This window comes from Rana temporaria, chromosome 13, assembly GCF_905171775.1.
Source record: "Rana temporaria chromosome 13, aRanTem1.1, whole genome shotgun sequence".
NCBI lineage: Eukaryota > Metazoa > Chordata > Amphibia > Anura > Ranidae > Rana > Rana temporaria.
In genome coordinates, this window is record NC_053501.1 from 76,145,197 (window position 1) to 76,157,422 (window position 12,226).

The 12,226-nt window shown below is 43.3% G+C and overlaps 1 protein-coding gene across 5 annotated transcripts in view; it reads right to left on the minus strand.

The window, feature by feature from the left end:
* The window catches only part of PACS2 (phosphofurin acidic cluster sorting protein 2), a 406,668-nt gene that overhangs the window by 14,844 nt on the left and 379,598 nt on the right, over positions 1-12,226 (minus strand). For all 5 annotated transcript variants that reach the window (XM_040333364.1, XM_040333363.1, XM_040333367.1 and 2 more), the window contains one exon: positions 3,236-3,349. In XM_040333364.1, the coding sequence (XP_040189298.1) occupies positions 3,236-3,349 (114 nt within the window). The remainder of the gene's footprint in view (positions 1-3,235; positions 3,350-12,226) is intronic.

The following is a 12,226-nucleotide window of genomic DNA, read 5'->3' on the forward strand; positions in this document are numbered from 1 at the left end:
GGCAGAGGTTCTTTGTGGACGTCATTTTACTATGGGCCGGTAGGGAAGTGGTTAATTTACAAATAATTTATTATATTTAATATAATTCACTTATTGTTTTTGCCATACACTTGTTTGAGAACCAGTTATTTTATGTTACACCCACCACTAGTAAGTCACATTTTATTCAGGGACCCATATCTCTCACAGCGCCCCCTACCACACAACCATTCACTAAATTAGGAGGTATACACTCCATTTTTAGGGGAGCAGCGTAAAAAGTAATTACTTCTAATTTTATATATATATATGTTTTTCTAAACCATGTTTTTTCACACCACAAATTAACCCACTAAATAATTTTTGGCGCAGGAATATTTCCCTCTCTTTAGAGAGCTGGAATGACATGGGATACATGTGAGGAGCTCAAACCAATCCCCAACTGGGATGGGCAGGGGACAGACCTCCTACATATACCCATGGTCAGCCTGCTGGGGGAGGAGTTGTCGGCTGGGCGAACTGAAGGATGGAGTGTAGACTGTTGTGCTTGAGGGAACCTCCTTCTGGGGGGGGGTGTACCTTAGGCAGAGGAGCTCGGGAGCCTCTCCTTACACGGTCATGGAGAGGTGTACTGGAACAGGAGCTGGAAGAGACAGTTGGTCTGCACGTCCCCAGTAAGTCCTTTGGGAAGGATCCAGGGCAGGTGTCGGTGAGTGAAAGCACAGTGGAAAGATCTGGAAAAGGCATGCCAGGGGAGCTGGATGTAGAGCCAGAGGGAGAGACTGTGGAGTTTGTGTCAAATCGATGCAGCCATGAGGGCAGGCAGGATTTGCTGGGATCAGTAGTCTATCACCATTTAATCTTCTCAAATAAACGGTTGCTGCCATAAAGTGGTACTGCAAGCCCCGGCCTACAAAGGGTCATAAAATAAATTAACTGGGACTTATTCAGGGTGAGGCCTAGTCATGTTCTGATGGCATGACAGGATTACCAAGACTGACAGAAAGTGGTGTAATGGAGGAAGCAGTGTTCTGAGGTAAAAGTCTGTCAAATAGTGTGCTGGAGAAAGAAGTGTTCTGAGGTAAAAGACTGTTAAGTTTAGGGTCAACCATCTTGTCCTTTTTTAGAGGTGTGACGCAGATACTATATTATTCAAAGTACCAATTTATTCTATGGGCATCCATGTCCCTTTTCCTCAACCAAGTTCAATCCCCTAAAAAAATAACAAAAACAACTGTTCATTGACTAAAGGAGTGTCTCTAATGGAAGTCTGGCAGCAGGGCGGAATGTGTGGATGTTGTAACTCATAGCAACCAACCACTACACCTCATTTTATAGTGCTGCTCGGCACTCAGGTGACCGGCTGCCTCTCTCCTCAGCTACAGCGGGTGTGGCTGAGAATCTCCCACTGACATCAGCCAGGAGGAAGAGTGGAGAGAAGAAAGGTGGCCAGACATGTGAGTGCTATAAAATGAGGTATATAGCGGCTTAGGCTGGGTTCACACTGGTGTGAATTGGATACGGGGTTCTTCGCATCCAATTTGCATGTCAGGAGACTGTGACCGGCTCTCAATGGAGCTGGTTCACATTGCTCCGGGGACAGCTGCAGAGTGGTTTGCAGAAGAGACCTGTGCATCTCCTGGTCTGTTTCAGGTTTGAATTCAGACAAAAATTTGGACCGAATTCAGACCTGAAATGGTAAACAGGGATGCACTGGATCCCCTGCTGCGAGTCGTTCCGCATACAGTGTGAATCCAGCCTTAGTTATGATAGCAGCAGGAAGGGAGGCCCGGTAAGCGGATCAGAGTCAACAGGCGGGGGAGGGGGGGGGGAGTTGACAGAGGCACATAAGCTGACCATGGTGTCAGGGCTCAGCAGCCATGATAAACATGGTCAGATAACAGAGGGGAGGGCAGAACCAGGAAGGATCAGCCAGGTATTTTAGATGATACAGGAGGCCAAATGACACAGCACAACAGTACTTTAACCACTTCCCGCCCGGTCAATAGCATATTGATGTCCGGGAAGTGGTTGTGTTATCCTGAGTGGACGTCTATTGATGTCCAGCAGAATAACAGCCGATGCGCGCCTGTGGGGGTGCGCATCGCAGCGGTCGGTGGTGCGGTGTGTCAGTCAGACACACCGCAACAACGGCGGAGGCTCTTTACCACGTGATCAGCCGTGTCCAATTACGGCTGATCACAATGTAAACAGGAAAAGCCGTTGATCGGTTTTTCCTCACTCGCGTCTGACAGACGCGAGTAGAGGAGAGCCGATCGGCGGCTCTCCTGACAGGGGGGGTTTGCGCTGATTGTTTATCAGCGCAGCCCCCCTCGGATGCCCACACTGGACCACCAGGATGCCGCCCAGGATCACCAGGGAAGCACCTAACATGTGGATGGCCAAGTAAGTCCCCCATGGCCATCCACATGTATAAATGTATCCATAACATTTATCCATAACATAGTATGCATAACATGTGCCACAAATGGGCACTGACTGGCACCATCATGGCACAAACAAAATTTGTGATGCCCAGCAATGCCACCCACCAGTGTCATCAGTGCCACCCACCAGTGCCCATCTATCAGTGCCCATATGTGCCCACCTATCAGTGCCGCCCATAAGTACCTATCAGTACCGCCTATGAGTGCCCATCAGTGCCGCCTATGAGTGCCCATCGGTGCTGCTTATAAGTGCTCATCGGTGCCGCATACCAGTGCCACCTATCAGTGCCACCTTATCGGTGCCCATCAGTGCCGCCTATCAGTGCCACCTCATTGGAGCCAGCTCATCGGTGCCCATCAGTGCCGCTCATTGGAGCCACCTCATTGGAGCCAGCTCATCGGTGCCCATCAGTGCCGCCTTATCAGTGGCCATCAGTGCAGCCATATCAGTGCCCGTCATTAAAGAAGAAAAGGTACTTATTTACAAAAAAAAAAACAGGAACAACGAAAAACTTTTTTCCCCCAAATTTTTACCTTTTTTTATTTGTTGCGCAAAAAATAAAAACCGCAGAGGTGATCAAATACCACCAAATGAAAGCTCTATTTGTGGGAACAAAATGATACAAAATTTGCTTGGGTACAGTGTAGCATGACCGCGCAACTGTCATTCAAATTGTGACAGCACTGAAAGCTGAAAATTGGCTTGGGCAGGAAGTGGTTAAACATGCTTTAAAGGGAACAGGGTCTATTTTTTTAGGGTTACAAATGCTTTAGGTGGACACAGTTATGCTGAATGAAAGAACACTTACCTCTAAGCATATTCTGCTGATGCTTTGCAGTGCAAATTAATCTACTGATGCCTTCTATGCACTGATATTTGGATTCAACTTCTTTATCTTTAGTTTTTTTAGGCAAAAACATAACTGAAATAAACAATGAATACATTAACTTGTTAACATGGTTGTTTGTTACAAACAAATGATACATACTTTGGCAAGAAATCAATGACTGTATCTTTCTCCAACACTATTACTGAGAAACAGTTAGGTATCATATCTGAAATACATGTATAAAGTAAGCTGTAAGCCGTAAAATTCTCCGCTTCAATAAGGCCTGCAGGCAGTCCCCATTCATGTCAATTGGGATGCAGCAGCTGCATGGACACAGCTGCTGCATCCAATTCAACATTCGGGTGGGTGACGGTACAGGGCCCCAAACACACCCTTTCTGCATTTAGGGCTGTGTCCAAACAGTAGCTGCATCCTAATTGACATGAATAGAACCACCTGCATGGAACTTTAATGCATCCCCATGCAGGTGATCATGGCTCTTGTACAATAGAGCAGCCATGTTTACAGATATATTAAAGTTCTACAGTCCACCTAAGTGTTTACAGAGAGCACAGGAATATACAAAAACGTATGTTTCTCTCATGACACAAATGTTGACCATAGATATTGTTAAAAACCCTCACATATATCCAGTGAAGTGACTAGCATCAGATGATATACAGAAAAAAATGTTTTGTACCTGTTTATCTGCAGCCATTTCTTCTGTAGATCGTTTTGAAAACACACTGATCAAAGGATTTTTTCTGAGCTATAGCAGGAGGGGGTGGGGATCTGATGTCTCACAGTGTTGAGCTCAGTGAGAAGAGCTCTAAGCCCTGATTGGAGGGAGGGGGACACACCCTTTTCACAAAGTATATAGAGAATATGCAGTGCTGTGACATGGTGTGGAGAGAGGCAGAGGAAGCATGGTATCTGTAAGCAATCTGTAGGAGACTAGGCCTGTGACCACCCCCCTCTTTGACTGAGAAAGGCAATGGGAGACCCGGGGACCGGGAAAGGTGGCAGGCGCAAAACTGTGGAGCTTTAGTGACAGGGACACCCCACTGAGACTTACAGTTGTGGTGGGCACAAAATCGTCAGGTTTGGGAGCGTGACAGGTAGACCGGTAGAGGCAGCAGGTAAGTGTAGCCTCAGACCGGAGGGAGAGTGTGAGAGGCAGACCAGAGAAGTGGCAGGAGCAGAGAGAGGCGGGCTGACCAGGAGACACTGAATGTGCTGACGCGCTTACGCCGGCCCATTTACGCTACGCCGCCGTAACTTGGGACGCAAGTGCTTTGTGAATACTGCACTTGCCTCTCTAAGTTGCGGCGGCGTAGCGTAAATAAGATACGCTACGCCCGCACAAAGTTACGCCGCCCTACGTGAATCTGGGCCAGAGTCTTTTTTTGTAGTGGGAATTTAGGATTTAGAGGAATATTTTAATGGCTGAAAGGCATTGCTTTGACTATTATAATGATTTTGCTTTTTCTATTATTTTTATATGCAGGTTTCAAACTTGTAATGTGTATCATTGCTAGAGCTACCCGACCCCTGACCCCGCTGCTGCCAATAAAGCTTACCTCAGTATGTATTACAATAAGGAAACTACCTATGTTACAATGAGGGGAAAATTAGCTATTTAAAGTCATGGCTCAAAGAGGGGATTGTAATAGAATGTATAAATTAGGGGGCGTGGCCTGACGCGGAGGACAATGGAGCCTTTCTGTGGAGGCTCCGTCTAGCCGAATTCTATCAAGAGCCATCCGGTACCTAGGATCGGAGATTACCGCTCCTAAATCCTCCATCCCTATTCAGGATATCCCCCAGTACATTTCGGTACCATTATTGTACCTTCAAAGGGTCCCCCGGTGGTGTACGGTGCTCCGTAACGGAGCTCTGTTGGAGAGATCTCGTCGCCATTTTGGGGCCTACGAAGCCTTCTCCTCAGGCGCACTCAAGTGGGGAAGACTGGGCGAATACTGACACATTCATTGTGTCTTCTCCCTCGAGGGTAGCAATCGCGGTGAGGAGGATACGTTACCCGGTAGACACAAGGCATTCTTTGTACCCCAGCACCGGATCCCTCGCTCCTAAGGCCTATGCTCCCTCCTTGATCCACGGTCTCAATTGCCGCAGACGACGACGCGGTCGAGTACAGCGGGGACGGCAGACAAGTTAATCTGCCAGTCCTCTCCCATCTGTACCGCATCGATCGACGGGGGGACCCAGGACGAATGTCTGACAGGAGACTGGTGGAGATACACGGCTGATATGCCTGAGGCCCTCTGACGTACTTTATAATCAGGCTGTGAGGGGGAACGTCGCCATCTTGTGGTCTAAGAATATATTGTTACAGGAATAGCTCTTATGTACTATAGACTGCATGGATTCAGATTGGCCTTTTATTTTTTTTTTCTAATTACTTCATCCCCTGGAGCCCGATAATTGGAGTGAGGTCATCCGTTTACTTGCACCGGTAAAACGCTGCCTCAATAGTATTGAATAGTATTTCTGATCGGCGACCGGGAAAAGAGCCCGATCTTACCATCATAAGCCCACAGATACCCTTTGAGGTCTATACAAGGAGGTAACGCCGCCATCTCGCGGCCTGCATACTTCAAGATACTATAAAAATAATATGAACACTTTTCTGTGGCGATAACTACTGGAAATACACACTTTTCTCTCATAATCCGCCTCAGTAGCTTAAACTCAATGTGTGGTGACTTGTGATCATCTTGAAACATACATAATCCACTGTGTCACGCTATTTGGAGTTCTTATTATATTTATCTCTTCTCTAAACTGAGGTAATTCTTTGTACACTGGCTACCTGACTGCAATAATAGTCTAATAACGGTAGTCAAAGATTGGTTACCAACTGGATACGGTGCCCAGGGTATGTGTTGTATATTGTAGGATTATCCTATGATTATCCCTGCTATGGGAACTTACTGAGGTGTTCCTACACACCGTCCGATGTTAGTCGACAAAAGCTGCAAACCTATCCGCTAACATGACACCTGCATGATATGTAATTTGAGGCATTTTTATGATGCTGGTCTTTTTACAATACTTACTGTAAAGGCTGAAAACTGGGTTTGGACTGATCACATAATTAACACCCATTGACTGATGATGGTTATAGGTCTGTTACACCTATAGGAGCTGATATTGGAGTGAACTGTTGATTCTAAACTATAGTGCAACTTTACTCCTGCTGATACGAATTCATTACAGCACTTCTTATATATGAAGGGGAAACAGGGCAAAAAAAAAAATAAGAACTCAATTATCAAAGAGTGTCTCTTTGATATGGACACCCCTCCTCATACAGGCCCTCAGGTGTCTGTGGTGGAACCTAAGTTTACTGAACAGTTCTCGTCTCATGTGACGCCCTCCTCATCACCTCCTCCATTAGGTTCAACTACAACTACAGCTTTATTTTCATCTGTAGTACGGGAGGGAATAATACCTGCAATGGCTGATCACGGGATTCCTATGGTGCCTCCCTCACATGACCCTATACAAGTGACTGCTAACGCCGAAAATGCCCCAGAAGTTTCTTTCAATGTTGCTGATCTCTATAACAGGATCTCTGAAATGATGGAAAGGGGTTTAGCTCTTACGGCCGAGAAAATTACTAAAGATATTAGGGCAGACTTCCAATGTCTTGGCAACAGGATTGATTCTGTGGAACATAAATTGGACACTAACGTTTCAAAAACTGAACAACATGATGACCATATCCATTTCCTGCAAGAACAACTGGAGACCGCTCAGGCTAAGATTGATGATTTGGAAAACAGGTCAAGAAGAGAAAACTTCAGGGTTAGGGGTCTACCTGAGTCCATTGTGGACGTTCATTCAGCAATACGAGACATTATGAGAATCCTCCTTCCATCTATGCCTGATATAAAATTGGAAATTGATAGGGCTCATAGATCATTAGGTCCACTAAGAAGAGATGGTTTGCCCAGGGATGTGGTGGTCAAGCCTCATTATTTCTCCACCAAGGAGGACATTATGAAACGGTCCAGACAACAGGAGAATCTTCAATACCAAGGTAATACAATACAAATATTTTCTGACATTTCACCATATACCATTCAGAGAAGAAGAGCGATGAAACCGTTATTATCTGCCCTCATTAACAAGGACATCAAATATAAATGGGCTTTCCCCTTCGCCTTAAAATTCAATTATAATGGTAGAAATAATGTAATACATAGTTTCCAAGAGGGTGAACGACTTCTGTTTGATCTGAAAATTATTTCTCTTGAACCTGCCATGGACACTACTCCACCTCCAGTTCAATCTGCCAAGAGGAACACTCCTACTAGTCCGACTCAGAATCCATGGAACAAGGTCAAATACAGGAAAATTGGAGGTGACCAAGTCCCCTGAATATTGAATAGACTTACCCAGGACGTATCTCTTATTCTTTGATTCAGATGAATTTTATCCCGGATGCTTTTGGAAAAAAAAAAAAAAAAGATTCCGGGATTGCATACCTAGTTGAATGCCGTTTTTCTTTAGATTTTTCTCCTCTTTTTTTGGTCATCCTCTGATTCAAAATGCCTTTTTTCTTGAAATTGTTTTAAGATGTAATTTTTGATTTGTCGACAACTGACGACGGTGAGGTATTAAACCTCAACTTATCTCTTGTGTCGACACTTTGTCGACCCAATGGGTAAGAATATAGTCCTTTTCTGGGACTATGCTAAAGTTTCTTGTTTGAATGAGGGAAGGAGAATCAATCTCTTCCCCCATTCTTGGTCACGAATTGAACTTGCACGATCTAATAATTTGTTGTGCAATATGTTTTTTTATTTTTCTCTTTTTATCTCTTCTTTCTATTTCTTTTTCTTTCTTCTTCATATTCTCTTCATCTCTTCAGCCTGCCTGCCATTGTTCGTATTTACGGGACTACTGATGATATCTATACGGTCCTGCCTGTCCGTAGATGTTGACGAGACTTATGGCTGGATCGAATGATGTATCTAAACCCCTTAGTGTTGTTACTCACAACACTCAGGGGTTGAATTCTCCTATTAAGAGGCGCAAAGCCTTTCAAGTATACAAGTCTCTCCGTGTAGATGTGGCTTTCCTTCAAGAAACCCACTTTCCTAAACGATATAACCCCTCCTTTTTGCATGCCCACTTTCCATTATTTTACCTTGCTAAAGCAGAAAACAAAACTAAGGGTGTGGCCATTCTGTTTTCTAGGTATTGTAATTTTAACCTGATTAAAGAATTTGGAGATCCGGAAGGTAGGTTTCTTTTGCTACAAGGTACCCTTGATGGAAGACTGTACACATTTATTTCTTATTATGCACCTAACAGAGGTCAGAAAAAGTTTTTCTCACAGATGCTTGATACCCTCCGTCCATATATGGAGGGGATCATTCTTATGGGTGGGGACTCTAACCTAGCTTTTGACGCGGGATTGGATAAGTCCAAACCTTCTGTTAATGGAATCATCAGACCAACTAAAATTAGTTTGCAAGTAGCACGCATTCTACATCAGTCTAGATTAACTGACATCTGGAGGGAGTTGAACCCCAAAACTAAAGACTATACTCACTATTCTAACCCTCACCATTCTTATTCTCGTATAGATCATATATTGATCTCTAACCATCACATCCCAGCTGCCATTAAGTCTCATATAGTTGATGTTCCTTGGTCAGATCACTCGATGGTTCTTTTGTCACTGAGGAGAGAGGACACTTCTCCTAAAGTGTCTCATTGGACACTAAATAGGTCTATTTTGAAGGATCCTGTCCTAATGAAGGATATTGAGCGATCTCTTCTAGAATACTTTGAGCATAATGATACAGAAGATGTATCCCCTGAAACTTTGTGGGCTGCCCACAAGGCTTCTATCAGGGGCAAAATTATACAAGTGGCCGCTAACCTCAAGAAACAAAGGAACCTGGACATAAGGAGACTGGAAAACAACTATTTAGACCTCCGTAAAAAACATAAATCTGATCCTCTTAACTTTCCTACTCAGGCACTTGATGCAGCTAGATCTGCCCTGAACTTGGTACTTACAACTAAAGCAGGGGAAGACATGAAATGGACTGGTGCTAAATTCTATAAATTTAAAGATAAAATAGGCCCAATGCTAGCTCATAAATTGTCACCTAGATTTCAATCACGGACTCTCCCTAAAATAAGGATGATTAATGGTTCTTTCACCCTGAATCCTAGGAAGATAATGGAGGCCTTTCATGATTTTTTTTCTAAGCTTTATGCGTCCACTGATGATTTTTCTTCAGAGGGAATGGATGATTTTCTGGACAATTTGAATCTTCCTCAATTGACTGAAATACATAGAGAGGTGATGGAATCTCCCATATCAGCTGAGGAAGTATCGTTAGTGATTAAAAACCTAAAATTAGATAAAGCCCCGGGCCCTGATGGGTTTTCGAGTGCATATTATAAAACATATTCGAGCATTTTGACACCCTACATGGTTAGATTTTTCAACCACATGACCGGTGGAGTTCCCATAGACAGGCAACTCAATTTGGCTTATATATCGGTTATCCCTAAGCCAGAAAAGGATCATAGCCTGGTGGAAAACTATAGACCAATATCTCTTATTAATAACGATCTTAAGATACTCACTAAGATAATGGCCAATAGATTGTCCTCTTTCATTGGCCAGTATGTTAGTAAAGATCAAGTAGGCTTCATCGCTGGAAGGCAAGGTCCTGATCAGGTTAGGAGGGCTGTAGATCTGATTTCTATATTGAACTCGGGTTGGACTGGTGATAATAATCAAAGGGGTATGCTTCTTTCTATAGATCTTCAGAAAGCATTTGACTCAGTATCATGGCCATTTATGTTCGGAGTGATGGAACGTTGGGGGTTTGGCACGAAATTTCTTGGAGTCTTATCTGCACTTTACTCTCACCCTAAAGCTAATATACGCTTTCAGGGTATTTTTTCGGAACCTATTGAGATCCATAGGGGTACTAGGCAGGTCTGCCCTTTATCTCCCCTGATATTTGCAATAGTCATGGAATCCCTGGCTATGGCTATTCGTGAAAACTCAAATATCAGGGGAGTTAGATGTGCCAAAATGGAGCATAAATGTGCCTTATTTGCAGATGACCTTTTACTATTTTTGACCGCTCCAGATACATCCCTACCGGAAATATATTCTCTTTTAGACAAATTCTCTATGGTTTCAGGTCTAACTGTGAATATGGCCAAGTCTAGGGCCCTCAATGTTTCTCTCTCTGAATCCACGGTTTCTCTACTGAAGAAAGATTATGGATTCAAATGGGACACCTCTTATATCAAATACCTGGGTATCTATTTGACCCCCAACATCCAAAATTTGTATTTGGCCAATTATCCCCCTATGTATAGAAAACTTGAGAAAGATTTGAAAGATTGGGGTACTCAGAATATAGGTTGGATTGGTAGAATTAACTCGGTTAAGATGACTCTTCTCCCTAGGCTTTTGTATCTTTTTAGATCATTACCCATACCGATAATTAAAAGTCATCTAAAATCTTTTCAAGGAAAGATTATCAAGTTTATTTGGAACAATAAGGGTCCACGCCTTCCATCTCGCACTCTCTATAACTTGCCTGAACAGGGTGGTCTGGGGGTACCCAACTTATTATGGTACTATCAATCAGCGAGATTGGCACAGTTATCGGAAACTTTTCTTAAACATGAACGCCCTGACTGGTTAGATATAGAAGAGCAGGCGACCCCGAATCTAACGATAGAGGAGTTAATGTGGAGTCCTACCAAGAATAGGCCTTCTATATTATCTCCGACTCTTTCTCAAACCTTAGTTTTATGGGATTCACTTAAAAACAATCCCTCTCTAATTTCTAAAGGCAGGCCTTTATCGAGTGTTTTTCTAGACCCACTCTTTGTTGCTAAAATTGATATAGATTCTTTCAAATGGTGGCATGATAAAGGGTTGTATCGTATAGGTCGTTTTTTTTCACGCTCGGGTCCACTTCCTGAACAACACTTCATTGCCAAGCTAGGTCTTCCTGTCTCAGAAAAACTGAGATTTTCTCAACTACATGACTATGCACAAAGCCTATGGGATAGTGACTCGATCTCTGGACTATTGACACCTTATGAAAGTAATTGTGATCAGGGTTTGATCAGGAAGGGGAATATTTCAATCATATATCAATCGCTTGCTAATAATTGCACCAAATTACCTCATATGCTGGCCTGGGAAAGGGAACTTAATAACACATGGGATTTATCTGACTGGTGTAGTAACTATACTAGATCCATTAAAGGATATGTGAATATATCCCTTGTAGAGGCTAATGTAAAAATTTATACTAGGTGGTATTTAGTTCCCGTTAAACTGGCTTCCATGTATCCGTCAACTTCGCCCCTATGCTTCAGAGGTTGTCAGGGATTGGGGTCTATGGTACATATATGGTGGGAATGTCCCAAAATACGGGGATACTGGAATAAGGTGTTTAACATAATAAGACGAGTCACAGGCTGTAACTTGCATCAATCCCCCACTATTGCTTTACTTAACGGGATGTTACCCCAGACCTCCAAGGTTACTAGAAAACTCATCCTATACATTCTGACAGGTGCCAGGATCACAATCGCAGCTGCGTGGAAAAAGACTACGGTCTCCATCCGGTATATGAAACAAAAGGTTACATGGATTATGGAACAAGAAAAGAGGGTCTGTTCCATGTTGGATATGTCTACTCTTTTCCATGAAATATGGGAACCTTGGATGAAATTTATGGGAATATCTTTTACCCCGTGAAGGCTGTGATGACATTTATATCCTGAGGACGATGATGTTCGTTGGCAGGCAGGCTGCCATATCTTTTTCTTTTTTCTTTCTCCTGATCTTCTTCGTTCTTTCTTTTTTACTCCTCTTTATGTCTTCTGTCTTTTTTTTTTCTTCCTTTCTTTGATTTTTCTTTGATTATATCTCGTTGT